Genomic DNA, 17,418 nt, shown 5'->3' with positions numbered 1-17,418 from the left:
CACGAACACATTACTTACATTTTACAATTATATTTAAATGAGTTGAGAGGGAAAGACAATATTATGTGCTCTTTGATGAATTGCTTCTGAAGGTAGTGGAAAGTTTTTATAATGACACCGTGCCGCCATGTATAGGAGTCAATAATTGCCTTGGTGCTTTTCTTGAAGTGTGAGCAGGACACTTACCAGCTCCTTGCAGCACCCTCAGATGGCGGCACAGTCTGGCAGCGCATGGAGCAGACACGCCCTGGAGGGCAAGGAAGGTGTCCGTGAAGCTCTTCTCCGTCAGCCTCTCCACGCGCACCACTAGCTTCTTGAGTTGCTCTGTGAAAGGATCAGCTGCCTCAAACAAACTTGCATCTATACCCTTCAACATAATCTAGTCATTCCATGTCTACACTCTGGATTGCTAAAGTCCAATTTTTTTTCTCTTTCAAATATAAAAAAAAAATTCCTAGTCTTCCTCTCTCATTGTATGAAAATTTGGAAAAAAATTATGCAAACTTATTAAGAAGAACTGGAGTAAAAAATAATAACCATATTGGTGTTATAGTAAAGTCAAGGATCTTTGCACATTGTGGGAGTGTTTCACTACGATATCTATTTTCACTTAGGAGGGTCATTAGCATCTGATCAAATCAAATGTCACTATAATTAAAATCTTGCTCCACTTGATAACCGTCAAAATGATGAACTACCAAACTAAACACCATTAATATCTAAATCATACTGTATTATTACAAATCATATTTATCAATAAAATGATTTGCATGACCTAAGTCAGTCTAAAATATGGAGAGACTGCAGCTACTTCTCATGTGCTGGGAAACGCAGAACAGGGTTCTGAAAAGTTCCATCCTTACCATTCTCTGCCATGGGAGAAATTTCAGCAGGTGATATGGAAGATAGTGCTGCTGGTGGAGGTCTTTCTCTTCTGCTGTTGGGCGAGTCTTCAGGTGAGGGGAAGCTGGTAGTACTGGTGACAGGAGCATTCCAAATGGCTGCTTTCTTACTTTCTGGTGAGGTGTGGCCAGGAGGTGTTGAGGAGGGAGTTTCCTCATTCAGCAGCATTTCTAGACTTAGACTAGACTCTGAGGATTTACTCTTATTGACCTTCACTGCCTCGCTGGTGGCATGGATGATGGACGACCGGGCCTGTACCTCACTGGGCCCTAACACATCTGTGGCTTCACTCAGGTGCTTGACAACTGAGATTGGAGTTCCCTTGACAGGGGTGTTCGGGGACTCTAACAACGCACGAAGCCTCTTTTTGGGAGTGACAATGAAGGGGGTTTTTGTAGACTCTTGTTTGTTTGTTTTACTTGGCGAACTAGATACCTTGGGGGAAGTTTTGGCATCACTCAGAGTGCTATCCTCAACTCTCTTTTGGGACCTAGAGCTGCCTAACACTGGACTTGGGGGAGATGTGAAAATGCTGATTTGGCAGGTGGGTGTTGTGGGGGAGGCGGTGGTGGTGACAGCAGCAGCAGTAGTGGTGATGGTGGTGGTGGTGGTAATAATGGTGGGAGTCACAGATATCACTGCCACATACTTAGCTTGGGTTTTCACCTCTGGCTGGTCCCCTGATGTATTTTCCTTCAACACAACTTGGGGTTGCTTGGTGGGGGAGGTGCAGGGCTCCTGAGCTAGCAAGGTGCTGGTAGTAGAGAGGTTCAGAGGATCTTCATCACTTCCGAGTGACTGTGTTTGGTTGTTGGGAACTTGTCTCCAGGTGTCAAGCAACTGCTCCTCATTAATTATCTTTCTTTTCTTTACAAAGCCATTTGTAGCTTGGTCAGGCTCCAACAACTTCTGTTTCCTGGATTTGACAGCTTTGCTCTTTTTGGTCTCATATGGAATCACCGCCTCATCCTTCACCTCCTTTATAACAGAGTTGGATGAACTGACTTGATCTGCAGCCACTGGCACAGCAGTTATGGGTGGAGTCCAAGTGATTGTAGTGACTGTGCTTAGGTTTGAGGCAGCAGTGGCCTTCAAAGATGACACAGGTACAAGAGGAACTCCAGCTGTGATCAATAAGGAAAGCTCGGAGGAGGATGAGGGTAGTGAGGACCCATTGGTTGCTGGTCTTATGGTGGGGGAAGTGACTGGCAAAGCTGCTGGGTGAGTGATGACTGAGGATGGAGTATGTGAAGAGTCTAGAGAAGCTTCCAGTGTTGAGCTTGCTGAAGTGTGCCGAGAGGTGGAAGGTACATCAGATGGCAAAGTGGATACAAACTGCGGCAATACAGTTGCGGTGTGTTGAGGGACTGACGAGATTGGCAATTGTGGAGAGTGGTGGCCATTCACAATCCCCACAGCATCAGTGAGGTCTTTCCTTACACTTAGTCTAGACAATGAGTTATGGGTGGCTCCTTGATGGATGTCTGGAGTGCTCTTGGGAACATTCTGAACTGTAGAGGCTGGGATGAGGGCCATGGGGTTTTGGGGAGGGTCCATAGCCTTCCTCCTCACTGCAAGCATGGTCCTTCTTTGGTCTTCTGGGGGAGAGTAAGTGGCAGCTCTGGGGTCCACATACTGTACCTGCAGTGGACCCCCACAGGGAGGCTCAGGTGGATGAGAAATGAGTGCCCTCATGTTAGGGTTGGGTGCTGCATGAACTGCCCACCTGGGGGGCTCGGGGGCATGAGGAATGTTACTTGAGTGGCTGGTCCCTGGAATGTCCATTCTGGGCAGGGGAATGAGGAGTGGAGGCCTTAGAGGGCTAGTGGAAAGACCTACATTGATGGCTTTTCTACAAGGCTGCACAATCTGCCTCGAGTCAGTCACTGCTGGGAGGGTGGACGAGCAAGGCTGCTGTGTGAAATCCAGTATTCTATTCACCTGGTAAGGAATATTGGGATGAGGTGAGTAGTTATGGTGTGGGATCAAGGGTATGGGGCCAGGAACAGCAGCAGCAGACTCATACCACTTCTGTTGTATTTGCGGCTCAACATTATTCGCCGCCTTCAAACACCTCAGCACTGTTTCACTGTTGGAAACATATGAGCGTGCATGTCCTTCACGGGAGGGGGACAGCGTCTGCGAGCTTAGAGAAGGGCTGGAAGCTGCCACTCCATTTGTCAAGCCTTTTGGAGAGGAACTAGCAAGTGGCTGGAAGTTCTCTGAGGACCAATGGAGTGACTGAGGTAGAACACTTGGTTGTGGCAGTCTTTGATCTCTCTTCTTTAGTCGTCTCCTAAATTCTGAGCCTGTGGGAGAAAATGAAGAAGATATAAACATACTGAACACAAGCTTAAAGTGCAAGAACAAGTGTTAATAGCAAAAAAAACTGTGCTAGATCGGCGTCGCATGACCCTCCAACACACCTCCAACAATTTATATTATGCAACTAGGGGTCTAAAATGGAAAATGCTGAAAAGTAAAGATGGTGCCACTATAAACACTTGCCTGTGCCGCAACGGGCTGGGGCCGACCATCAGGCCCTACTATGAAGGCCTACCGGCGCCACAGGCCAAGACGTAAAAAACAGCTGCCTTTGTTTACAATGCCATGTTGTAGGGTTCATCAAGGCTAACAAATGTTATTATACCTACAATGGCATGTCTACAATGCATGGGTAAACCAAGAAAACAACTTGGAGAGAACAACAAGAAGATGGACGATCTGTTGATCGGCGTGCAGACGCCGATAAAAAATATAATCAGGAAGCTCTAAATCCTTTTCTACAAAGTTTGATACACTGAATCTACACCAACTACACAACACAACACTCCCATGGCTGGAAGTATGTATGTCTGCAACCTAGTGAATAAGAGAGAGAGAGAGAGAGAGAGAGAGAGAGAGAGAGAGAGAGAGAGAGAGAGAGAAATTCCCTTATCTTAATGGTATACTTTTCCTAACACGTAGGTGGTTGGATTTCAGTTTACTACACAAAGTTCGCGGCAGTTTTCTGAAGCCCACGCAAAGACATTGTTATTGGTACACACAAAATCATCACATTCGGTTCGACATACTATAATCTCGGGTAACCTCCTGCCACATTTAGCACAGTCAGAAAGATTCAGTTTTATTCTGCACGAATTCGACCTGATTGCCACCAGCTTTGCAATGATTACAGGATAAATAGTGTGATACAGGCAGAGTGTTATTTAGTGGTTATGTGTAAAACTCTACGGACTCAGCCAGCCACGGTTACATTACTCAACGACTCCCATGATGGATAAGGAGAGAGAAACAGATGGAGGAGGAAGAACAAGACTACTAACAAGAAAACAAAAGAAAAAGAGGATGTAGGCAGGAAAAAAATGTGAGAAAGCAAATCCCCGTAAGAATAAAAAGAGTAAAAACAGATAAAGAAGCGGAAGAACAAGACCAATAACAGGAAAATAAAAGAAAAGGAAGAAGGAAAAGGGAAGGAAGAAAAAAGTGAGAAAAATACCTGGAAGAATAAAAAGAGCAAGAGAGAGAAACAGATAAAGAAGGCGAAGAACACGACCAACAACAAGAAAAACAAAAGAAAAGGAAGATGGAAGGAAAAAACTGTGAAACAAATCTCCGGAAGAATAAGAAGAATAAGAGAAAAACAGGTAAAGAAGAGGAAGGACAAGACCAAAAACAAAACAAAAGAAAAACGAAGGAAAAAATGTGAGAAAAATACGAAAGGAAAAGGAAGGAGATAATGTGAGAAGGAAATACCCGGAAAAAATACGAAAAGCAAGAGAGAAACACAGATAAAGAAGCGGAAGAACAAGACCGATAACAAGAAAACAAAAGAAAAGAAAGAAGAAAATGTTAGACGAAAAATCCCCAGAAAGAAAAGGAACAGGAGAGAAAAACAGGTAAAGAAGCGGAAAAACAAGACCGATAACAAGAAAACAAAAGAAAGAAGAAAATGAAACGAAAAATCCCAAGAAAAAAAAGGAACAGGAGAGAAAAACACATAAAGAAGCGGAAGCACAAGACCAATAGCAATAAAAGAAAAGAAAATGAAGGAAAGAAATGACGAAAAATCCCCAGAAAGAAAAGGAACAGGAGAGAAAAACAGATAAAGATGCGGAAGAACAAGACCAATAGCAACAAAAGAAAGGAAAATGAAGGATAGAAATGTGCGCAAAAAAAGGGAAAAATAATAACCCAAAGGAGTGGATAAATACGAGCACCCCGAGGAGTCAGCGCATGGCATAACCCTTGCTCGTAATCCTACTTCTGAATCACTAACTAAAACCAAAATATATAAAGCATCCTCAATGACATAATTAAAGTACACGGTCATATCAGACTCTTCCTTTTGTTGCACCTTCTAATCAGAATCTAATGGCTTATTCTATATTACGCTATTAGTTTATGTTAACAGAACGAGTAATGAATGAGCAGACTACCGATTCTTCGCGTTATTAGCCCCGTATTCTTAATTAAACGTATCGCTTCCTCAGTTCGCCTGTTTGAAAAGCCTCTCGTAGAAGTTGCTGGGATTTTCACGGAAAGAAAGTTTCGTTTAGTTGGCGCAACATCTGTGGTCATATGCCGGAGAGAGACAGGAGGGGAAGGAATTATAGGAGAGAACAGATCCCAGGAGACAGGACACAACCCCCGATTAATACCTGGTACCCATTCACTGCTGGGTGGACAGGGGCGTAGAATATCGGAAAAGCCGCACAAATTTTTCCATTCCGCCCGGGAATCGAACCCGGGCTCTCTCGGTTGTGAGCCAAGTGTGCTAACCACTGCACCACGAAGCCCCCAAGGATTTTCGCAGACTATTTTATGATCCTAGTGATAGATTTACACGACTTTTGCACCTTGAGCGGGAAAAACACTCATGAAAACCCGTTTACTCTTCTCCGTGGCCTTGGGAAGTCGTCGTAATGGGAGCAGCCCGATACGTTTAAAAATATGGCCGTATGTGAGCTTTTTCTTCTTTCCGTTCCCGTCCAGTTTTAAAAGCCTCGAAAGCCTCCTCCCCGCTCCTTTGCAATACTTCTGCCTTTGCTTTTATCACATCATTTCCGTGAGTTCTTGGTTGGTAACAAATTGAGCAGATTAATAATGAAAGCACGCGAGGATCGAAGATTGAGAGAGCGGAGGTAAATGAATACGTGTTGGTTTGGGGGACCATGAAAGCATAAACACTAATGAACTGCGAAGCGCTCACTCCCGTGGAAAGGAAAGTTGTGCCAATGTCGTGTTACGCAAAGACCCATTATTGGTAAACGTAATGCCTCGTGAATACAATGAAAGTCATTATCAACAGTGGCGGCGTGCGTCCATTCCCCTCACCCAACACTACAGCCACATGCAATATTCTTAAACATTTTCCAAGCACACAATATTTGACAAGGCTTTCGTAGGAGTAGTGGGCATTTGCAGGGGTAGTTTTATGACCCTGGTGGTACTTTAAGCCTTCTGCACCATGAACCTAAAAAAAAACTCATGAGGACCCGACCAATTTCCTTTTTTGACCTTTGAAAATGGTTGTTGTGAGGGATGGAAGCGTCTGACAACACCGATCACAGTGACCTCCTGCTAGAATGGAAAGGCGACACGACGGGCCGTCATAGTAGACAAAGGCCCGTTCCCCTTCTTAGGGGTTAATCTTAAAAAAAAAAAAAAAAAAAAAAAAAAAAAAAAAAGGAAAGGCGACAACTCGATGCTCAAAGTTTTCAAAAGTTCACAATACCACCGAGGGAAAGAATCTGGATGAATGGGTGGTTCCATCCCTCAGCCACTACAGTTTGGTCAAGTATCCTTTCACCATTATCACGAGGCTGCCTTACGAAGTTGTCTTAACTTTCTAAAGAACTCCAATCGTGGCAATAGTTCCTCCGCTCCGCTGCTACCCGCTGGCAGTAGGGCCGTTCCAGAAACAACCATCGCTTCGGCCTTTAAAACTCAAGTCGGTACTTACACCCACACTAACTGTAGCGCATGTATTAGTATAAATTATGTAAATCCTGTAAAAGTTAAAACCGTCTGGGGAAGAGCAAGGCTTATAATAAATGCAAGGGCGAAATGCTGCAGACGAGACGCGGCCGGGCAGGGGAGCGTCCATCGAGGAGGCTCACTGTGTCGTCTGCTTCGATCCACCTCCCGAAGCAGACCACATCCCGACTAAACCATGGATTACGAGTTCTGGCCCCAGGACACTAACACGGAGGGAAGGTCGGCCGGCGCAATATAGAAGCCATGCATTTGAAAGCCACCTTGAATAGAGAAGACCTGCAACTGCGCTTCCTCATAACAGGTCTTAATATGAAGGAGGAAGATTAGAAAACTTCCCGCACGGCAACTCACTGACTGGCAAGACTTGATAAAACACCTCTTCGCTTCCGAGTCTTTTAAAACCACACGGGAACGGGAAAATGGTGTGTGCTGCCTAACGGGGTCTGAGTTTCGCGTTTCAGGTGATTTTCGACGCTTCACGAGGAAACCCCAAAAGTACGGACACAGCAACTCCACGGCCTTAAAGGGGAAGGACCGGCAGCACGCCAGATTTTGGGAGAGTTCGGCCGGCGGAGAGAACGGACGGCTGGCTGGCTGGTTGAATGTACGGACCAGACCAGACAGGGACGACACACACACACACACACAGACGGAATAGGACATACACGAATTTTGAGCCAATGACAGAAACAGATAGACGACGTAGAGAAATACAAAGTGAGGGAACATGTAGATGGAGATGCATGAATTTACACACACACACACACACACACACACAAACAAAAGCTTGGGGGTGACGTGGTGGGGTTCTTCGGCAAGTCGCTTGCCCCTCCGCACCCAGTCAGGCAAATAAAACTCCTACAATATCTCTCCTGCAACAGCCTTGCCACACACTGCACAACAGACCAACGCAAATACAAACTCACCCCAAAATGTATGAGTGTTTAGATAATAATAATGATAAAAGTTAATAAAAGGAACAGGTTTCTGAGCGCCTCGACGACTCTAAACTTACCCAGGTAGACTTATGCTTTATTGAATTCACCTGGTTACGAAAATAAACCCAAGCAAGTACGAAAACCAGGTATACGTAAGGGCATAGTTCTTACTTTTATAATCATTAGTCCTCCTCCTTCTCCTCCTCCTCCTCCTGTAGCTACTACAACTACTACTACTTTTTTTACAGTAGAGGAAGCAGTTCAGGGGCAAAAATAAATAAAAGCAAAAAAGACCGCTGTGCGCTGCTCTTGTTAAATAATATAGAGATGAGTTGCCAAGAGAGGTCAATTTCGGAAGGAGAGGTGTTTTGATACCGCTTGAAGGAGTTCAAGACGTGCGCAGGAGGAAAGACAGACGGAGGAAGGGTGTTCCAGAGTTTACCAGCGAATGGAATGAAAGAATGAAGATGCTGATTAACTCTTGCACAAGGGATTTGGACGGTATAGGGATGAGTTTGAGTAGAAAGTCGAGCGCAGCGAAGACGCGGAAGTGGTGGGGGCTTGCAGTTGGCAACTACAGGAGAGCAGTCAGTATGAAAATATCGATAGAATATAGAGAGGCAACACTGCGGCGGAATTTCAGAGGTAGAAGACTGTCAGTAAGAGGAGGCGAGTTGAGACGCAGAACCCTTGATTTTATTGTCTAAAGGAGCTGTGCGTGTGGAGCCCCGCCCTTTTACTACTACTACTATTATCACTATACTACTACTATTACCAACCACTATACTACTACTACTACTACCACCACCATCACCAAATTGTTCCTACACACGTCATATTCCCTATATCGCTGGTTTTCGGTGTCAAGGCATTTCATACACTCGTGGAGGCAACATAAGAGAAAAATATATTCGTATCCTGCAGGGAAGGATATTGGATTGGGTAGCAGGAGGAAGAGGAGGAGGAGGAGGAGGAAGAGGAGGAGGAGGAGGAGGAGGGGCGTAGCCTTACAACGTGCCAAATGTGAACCGAGTAGAAAAATAAGTGTAATATATTCAGGGACAAGACACAAAAATAAAACATATACAAAACTTTACTCTCCAGGGCGTCGGGGGCATTAGCAAAAGTGTTTTACCCTTATTAAACCACGCGAGGAAACGACCCATTAAAAGAAGTCTCAGTGATGTTACAAGGGAAGCGCTGTGAACACACGAAAGAATTTTTAAACGTCAGTATGAGAATGGAAAACACACCTACTGCTATTGTTTTCTACTACTACTACTACCACAAACACTGCTACTACTAGGAACAAAACAATGAAAACAGCAACTTCCAAAAGAGAACCGCTGACCAAGTGCACAACTCAACAAACAAACCCAAAACAACAACTAAACAAAGGTGGGCACAACAGTTTTAGGGACGCTCTTGACACTAGAGAGATAGCAAAACGACACAGCAAAAGAGATACAACAAAAGATTGGAGGCACGCGAACATTGGATTGCGAGAGAGATAAGGCCAGGCCACAAAAAAGGAGGAAAGAGATTGTCCGATGTGACTGCAATGGCGAGGCTAGGAATACATAGGAAGATAGATAGTGAAGATAGTGATAGTGATTATGAAGAAGTCAGAGAAGAGATAGTGAGTGCTTGTTTGCTGCTGGACCGGATGGAGGGAACGAAAATGAAAAATAAGAGAAGCAGGCATGTGAAACGAAATAAAGGGTTTGTTAGCACTGTTACTGTGGATGAGGGTGCAGAAAGGCTAAAGAGGAAGGGTTAGGCTGGATAAAGAGGAGGGATAAAGAGGAAGGGTAGAGGAAGGTTAAAAAGGAGGGTAAAGAGAAGAGTGAAAAGGTTATACTGGATAAAGACGAAAAGTAAAGAGGAAGAGTAAAGAGGAAGGGTGAAGAGGAAGGGCAAGGAGGAAGGGTAAAGAGGAAGAGTGAAGAGGAAGGTTAAAAAGGAGGGTAAAGAGAAGAGTGAAAAGGCTAAACTGGATAGAGAAAAAGTAAAGAGGAAGGATAAAGAGAAAGGGTGAAGAGAAAGAGAGCAGTAAAGAGGAGGGTTTGTGGGGCTATGACTACAAGATGAAGGAAAGAGATGAGGCACAGAGAAGGACGTGTGATGATGATGATGATTGCCATGAAGGAAAGAGACGAGGCAAAGAGGAAGGGTACAAAGGCGTGCGGAGGAGGGCGTGAGACCATGACTGCGAGATGAAGGAAGGCGAAGGGAAGGGACGAGGTAAGGAGGAAGGGTACAGAGGACGGCGTGTGAGGGCTATGACAGGGAAATGAAGGGAAGGGAGCATGCAAAGGGGAAGGATGAAGAGGCAGGGTGAAGAGGAGGGCGTGAGAGGGCTATGGGTGTGAGATGAGGGGAAGGGGCGAGGTGAGGGAGAGCAGATTATTTTGGCAGCTTTAATGGACTGCCAGAGAGCTCACAGGAGGAGGAAGTAGAAAGGGGAGCACAGAGGAGGGATAAGTGAGACAATGGACGCCCAGGACCTGCCGTGGACAGCCTCCCCAACGACGGCTGTTGAAAAGATGCCCTCCGCAGGATTAGTCGTTCCCCGAGATGTGTTTGGCGTTTATGAGTTACGGAGAGAAAGCAAATCTTAAAAAAAACAGCGACTTTGAACTGAAAACGTAAAGCTTTTAGTATGATTAATCGGAGATGTGAACTTTAAGGCTTTGCCGGAGAAGGTTGGAGTACACCATCAGATAGAAATAGGTAGAGGACGTTCAAAACAGCCTTTGCTCTGCTCTGCTGTATTCAAATAATTGCTTCTGCTGGTGGTGATGGTGGTGATTTAATTTTACGTTTTCCATTATCAAGGTATAATAACACATACAACTAACCCAGGCATAGTGGGGTCGCGGTCATGCCTAGAGGTGCATGATTGGGGTCGCCTGTAAAAAAGATTGGGAACCGCTGCCCTAAAAAAATACGGCAGCTTTAACAGCGATTAAGATTACCGTGAAAAAGGTCTCATCAATGAACTCGCGTCAAGCGCTTGGTCCACAGGGAAAGTCTGGCAGCAAAGGAAACAGTAAATTGGATGCGAAGTGAAATACGAGGAAGAATAAGTTGGCGTGTCCTCTCGTCCCTTGTCCAATACAGCGCACGACGACGATTTGAAGATTGGTCGTGGAAATGGGAATGCCGCGCGCCGCCGTTCACTCCACGGGGTGTTGAAAAGAAGAGGAAATTATTGGTGTTGATGTCTCCGGATATTCCTAAGTGCTTTTGAAATGAAGAGGAAATAGCGGTTGTTGACGTCTACGGAAACTCCTCAGTCTTATGGTTAAACATTTCGGTCCCCAAGTACACATATTTAACAAGGCTTTCGTAGGGGTTTTGAGGATCTCCAAGGGTAGTTTTATGATCCTTCTGGTAGTATGACCCTTCTTCTGTGCCATGAACGCCAAAAAACACTCATTATAACCCGTCTGATCTCCTTTTCGGCCTTTGGAAATAGTTGATGTGAAAGGTGGAAGCAAAGTTGCCAGATTGTCTTCCTCAGCCTCTTATATTTACCGACTTCCGACCCAAAAACTGCCTCGTGGACCCCAATAAGGAGATTCACTTAAAATTATCGTTAAAATAGTTAATTCCTGATGTTTCTTTGCAATAGTTAGGCGTCAGAAACCGGTAAATACTATGGTCTGAGTACGACAATCTGGCAACGGTGGGTGGAAGTGTCTGACAATGTCGACCTTGGTCCCCTACGGTGTGGCACGCCCTCCGCAACGTTTCTGCGGCCGAGCGAAACACTCACCTCGGACCAGGGTTACCAAATTATCGTATTCAGACACTCAGCGCATCGTATTTTCCGGTTTCTGAGTCACAGCTATCGCAAACAAACGCCAATAAGTAATGCTTTTAACGAGAACTTTAACTGGTATTTCGTTATCTGTGTGGGTAGGAAAGTTTTGGGCCCTGGAACTGATAAATACGATGTTTTGAGTACGATAATTTGGCGACTCTGCCTCGGACCTACCCAAACACATGCCACGTTTCACCTCTCCATTGTACCTTGAAGGAGGACTAATTGTCAACACCTCACAGCCTTACTTCTTTACTAACTACTACTACTACAAATACCGCTACTAAGAATTAACAAAACAATGAAAGCAGGAAAAGACAACCGTTGACGAGGTGCGCAACTCAAAAACAGTAAGGCGCAAAGATCTGACGCCGAACAGTAAACTGCGCGTGGGAATGTTCAGGGTTCAGAGATTTCAGGGCTAACATACCCACATTTGGGGCCAGTTTCACAGTTCCCCGTGTTGGGTCAGTAAGCTCCCAAACCAATACCAAAGCCTTCGAAATTTCCTTGTATAGTGTCTGGTGTTTGTATTTAAGTTCACAAATTTGATGAAACTATACAGGAAAAGTCTTGTGCATTTAGTGTGGCATCGAAGACCTCACCATTTTGGATTGTATGGGATTCTATAGTTTGGTTCGGGCTGTTACGAAGACACTGTGTTGGACTGTAAAATCGGCTATTGGTAAAGCTTTCGTAGAGGTTTTGGGTATTTCCAAGGGTAGTTTTATGATAGTCTGATAAGGCTTCTGCACCATGAACTTAAAATATCACTCATGAGAACACAACTAATCACTTTTATGGCCCTGGGAAATATTTATCAGAGCCAAGAGCGTCTGGGAATATGGGGTTGGTTCGTACATCCCTGTCTACAAGACCATTTCCACTCCCCTATCCGGCCCCCTCTTCTTTTCTCGTTGCTGGCACTTTCGTTCTTGGCTATCACAGACCTTCAATAAACAGCCAAGTTCCAAACTTTCTCCGCCGCCTTTTCTCGCCAGCGTCACCGACGGAAAATTTTTGCCCCCATTCTTAGTAACTTTGCGCTCTCAATGCTCAACAACCTCAACACACTTTTCTCCGTTCGCCTACACACAACTCCTGCTCTCCTTTATATCCTGCATCGACATCTCTCTGAGTTCGTTTAATCAATACCAAGACTTAGCTTCATTTCTGAACTCTTGCATCTTTCTTACGTTGATCTTGGCTATCACCAACAAAAAAGACTTATGCATGTAGTACAGATTCACACACTCCCTTCCTTTTCTCGCTAGAGCTACCAGGACTAGGCTTCTGTTCTAAAGTCTTCTTCCTTTCATTATTCTGTTGCTCAGTACTCAGTACGGTCATCTCTCTCCCTCTAACCCTTGACTTTTCCTGCTTCTGCCACATCAAGTGGTTTATACGCTCATACAGCCCAGGCGGCACAAATGCAATGTCCTGAACTCCTTCCTTTCTTTGTTTTTTATCAATCGCTGTGTCCCATCTTCAAGGTCATCTCTATTCCTCTAACTCAGGGATCTCCAAACTATGACCCGGGGGCCACATCCGGCCCGACATATGATTTTATCCGGCCGGCAGCATGTTGGCCTTGACTGAGGGATTTCTGCTCTTGATACCAATGCAAATTAGATTACGTTCTTTCAAAATCCATTTGACTGCAATGGTGAAAAATATCCCAATCAGTTTCAAATGGAAATTATTGACTTCCAGGCAGCTGACAGGTTTAAAGACGAGTGTAAAGAAGGAAATGTTTGAGTTTTATAATTTTTTGAAGCAAGAGCAGTTTCCATATTTGAAACAACTTGCTTGTGTCCATTTTTGGAACATACCTGTGTGAACAAACATTTTCCAAAATGAAGTAAAGTAAGGCAGGTATATTTTTGATTTGCGTTATTTAATGCCAACAAGATTGCTTTGAGTATCTTCCATATGTTTTACTTTGAGTTCCTTAAATTTATGAAACTGACGCTTCTTTACAATATTCCTGTGGCCCGCAAAAATGTACTAGTTATATAAAGTGGCCCTCATGCTGAAAAGTTTGGAGACCCTTGCTGTAACCCTTGACCTTTCCAGCTCCTGCCACATCAAATGGTTTACACGTCACACATCCCAAGCGGCGACAATATAGCTTCCTGAACGCTTTCCTTCTTTTCTTTTCCCTTTCGCCTTGACCTTTTCTGCCCATGCCACATCAAATGGTTTATACGTTCATACATCACAGGCGGCACCAATACCCTTTCCTCAACTCCTTGCCGTTCTTTTCTCAATCGCTGTGTCCCATCTTCAACGTCATCTCTATTTCTCTGAGCTCTAACCCTTGACGTTTCCTGACCCTGCCACATCAAATGGTTTAAAGGTTCATACATCCCAAGCAGCACCAATAACCCTTTGTCAACTCCTTCCTGCCTTTCTTTCCTCAATCGCTGTGTCCCATCTTCCGCTCCTTTGTTCCTCGTGCTACAGAGTTTTCGTTTCACTAGCCTCCGCCTCTCCAACCGCGGCAAGTCGATGTTTTACCTCCTCCGCCACTCCAAAGGGAAGGACTTGGCGATTTATGCGAACATTAGAGTCTGTAGCTCCCTCCCCTTCCACTATAACTCTCTCTCTCTCTCTCTCTCTCTCTCTCTCTCTCTCTCTCTCTCTCTCTCTCTCTCTCTCTCTCTCTTCCTGAGTTTAAAAGGAAATCACAACTACTCGTATCTATGAAATGAGGATGAAGGAAGTTAAGATGAAGCAAATGATATATCAATTAAGGTTGAAATGAAAGCCGCGCTGCAAGTTGAAGGAAAGTCATCAGCGAGCAGCGGCAGTAAACTAACAGAGGAAACAAAAATATAAGAGCCGCAAATATATGGAAGTAAGAACACGAGAGGATGAGTTTGTTGAAAAAAATGACGAAACTTATCGGCCGCAGATAAGTTAGTGACGGCAGTAAATTCAACTTGAACAAGATTGAAGTAACTCTAAAGAATGGCAGAAGCAAGGAAACAGCACAGATCGGGTATTGGTAAAAATCAGTTTTTTTTTAAAGATTAAAAGCAATATCACAAAATAATAGGGGGGAGGTAACAGGTGGATAACCAAAGTAAGAATAGCAACCCAGAAACTGTAGCCGTCACGGCAGGCAGAGGACCAGGTGGAGAGATTAAATTGAATCATGCCTTGCAGCAAGATGGTGTACACTGACGTCAGAGGGGTGGATGAAGTTATGTCCTCCAGTGGATATGCGTCATAATATATATATATATATATATATATATATATATATATATATATATCTATATATATATATATATATATATATATAGACACACACACACACACACACACACACACACACACACACACACACACACACACACAGTAAGGAAGCAGCTCAAGGGCAAAAAAAAAATGAGAATAAAAAAAGCCGGCTAAGCACTCTTCTTGCAAAAGGAAGTAGAGGTTGAGTGGCAAAAAGGCAGATCAATTTAGGGTGGACAGGTGTCTTTATACTCCTCTCTTGAAAAGTGTCAAGTCGTAGGCAAGATGGAATACATACGAAGGATGGCTGTGCTATGGTATACGAGTGAAAGGGTTGAAAGAATGAAGATGCTGGTTAACTCTTGAATAATGAGTTTGGACAGTATGGAGATGAGCTAAAGTAGAAAGCCATGTGCAGCGGGGCCGCGGGAGGGGTGGAGACATGCAGTTAACAAGTTCAGAACAACAGTTAGAATTAAAATATCGATAGAATATAGAAAGAGGCAACATGCGTTGAAACAGACCGTATTAGCTATCCGTTCGCAACGGGAACGCTTTACCATGTGTTTTTACCAACTTTTTACGGTTTCGGTGTTGCCTCCGGAGCACCATGTGTGTAATGCACTTATTTTAATTAAGACCTAGAAATCGAAATAACCACACCTTCAGAAATAATACCTATCTAACATCAAATTAAATTATGCTAGAGATACTAGAAAGCAAAATACAACTATAAGCGAAATATTTGGGTGGCAAAACATCTCGGGTTGCCTTTAGCCAGTATGGGCTGTTCACGAGGTAGATAAGGGTCCGCGTACTTTTGGCATCCAGTGGGCATATACATCATAAATAGACGCCAACCTTAAAACCTACGAGCAATGGGTAAAGCATTTTTCCCGACCAGTAGTGTTTGGACATTTGGCACCAGACAATAACCTGTATGTCAGAATCCCAAAATAGAAAAAAGAACCGATCTCAGTAGGAAAAGTACCTCTTTGACATTAATAGTTCTCCAGGTGGCCGCATGTGGCGCTGCGTATAGCCAATATCGTCAAGAGGCATAAAATTCATTAAGAAAGAGTTGATGAGACAAAGAGCCTTTAACTCTACTCTGTCCAAAGGGCTGTGTGTGGAGCCCCCCCACACATGAGATGCATAGTCCTTACAGGGGCGGACAAGGCCCTTGTATATGGACAGCATCTGTGAAGGGGAAAAAGATGGTGGAGACGATACAGAACCCCCAACCTCGAGTAAACTGATTTATTAAGAGAGGAGATATGAGGCATCCAGTTAAAATTTGAGTAAAGGATAGACCTGGGATGTTCAGTGTAGAAGGTCACAGCTGAGTGTTATCGAAGAATAGGGATAGGTGTTCGGAAGATTGTGTCGAGTACTTGGCAGGTGGAAAAATTTAGTTTTGAGGCGTTGAAGAACACCAAGTTTATCCTGCGTCAATCGGATATGATAATAGGATCTGAGGTTAAGCGTTCTGCAGCTTCCAGTCTAGTCATGTAGTTCCTGCTGGGAGGGTCTTCTGTCAAAAGATGCTGAGTGATGCAGAGTAGAGTCATCGGCGTACGAGTGGATAGGATACTTTGCTTTGGAAAGATCATCAATGAACAAAAGAAAGAGAGTGGGAGATAGGACAGAGCCCTGAAGGACACAACTGTTGATAGGTTTAGGGGAAGAACATTGACGGTCTTTTGTGATAGACGGCCACTGTGTGTGTGTGGAGCGCCCCCAAACATGAGATGCATACTCCATACGAGGGCCCTTGTGTATGGACAGCATCTGTGAAGGGGGGGAAAAAACCCCACAAACGATACAGACGGCTCAACCTTGAGGGAGATGATTTAGTAAAGCTACAGTCACACTGACTTTACGACCTGCTAACGACCACCCGCGACTTCAAAATGCTGCGATTCACACCCATCGCTCCCCGACCACATAGGTGGCAAAGTAGTCGTGCGGCCGAACGGCTACCGGCGGTCGTTTAGTGTCCATCCGGTGTCCGTCCAGTGGGTGGCCGGACGGCGACCATGGTGAGATTCACACCTTGACCTCACACCTGGAGTCAGGCCAAGACGCCCCCCAAACGCCGACCGGTGACCGACAGGCAAGGGCCAGTACGCGTCCTGTCGTAATGAGGACGGCGACCTCCCTTAACGACCTGCTGCTGACGTGTTGCAGTAAGATTATCACCCAGTTATATTACACATTTCTCATCATTATTTCTGTAAATTATTTGTGAAAAAATAGTTGTTTATAAAGGTAATGAAAGTATTCTGTGCTTCACTGCAGCAAAAGACGGTTGATGTGGAATATAGTATATGAAAAAAGAGGAGGATGGGGTGGAAGAAGAGTGGCTCATATTTAGGGAAGGAGTTTCAAAGTGAGCTAAAGAGGTGTGTGGGATGAGGCGTATGGGGGGAAGCAGAAGGAAAGGGAGTGAGTGGTGGGATGAGGAAATGAGAATGACAGTGGGGGAGAAGAGGAGAGCAT

At 44.5% G+C, this 17,418-nt stretch overlaps 1 protein-coding gene across 1 annotated transcript in view; it reads right to left on the bottom strand.

Annotated features, from left to right (window-relative positions):
- The window catches only part of LOC126996021 (uncharacterized), a 137,734-nt gene that overhangs the window by 14,340 nt on the left and 105,976 nt on the right, over positions 1-17,418 (bottom strand). The window contains exons 3-4 of the mRNA XM_050856009.1: positions 864-3,212; positions 187-324 (exon numbers count right to left, since the gene is read on the bottom strand). Of these exons, the coding sequence (XP_050711966.1) occupies positions 187-324; positions 864-3,212 (2,487 nt within the window). The remainder of the gene's footprint in view (positions 1-186; positions 325-863; positions 3,213-17,418) is intronic.

This window comes from Eriocheir sinensis, chromosome 9 (assembly GCF_024679095.1).
Source record: "Eriocheir sinensis breed Jianghai 21 chromosome 9, ASM2467909v1, whole genome shotgun sequence".
In the NCBI taxonomy this organism is placed as follows: Eukaryota; Metazoa; Arthropoda; class Malacostraca; order Decapoda; family Varunidae; genus Eriocheir; species Eriocheir sinensis.
Note: the sequence above shows the minus strand (reverse complement) of the source record. Positions and strands in the feature narration are given on the sequence as shown.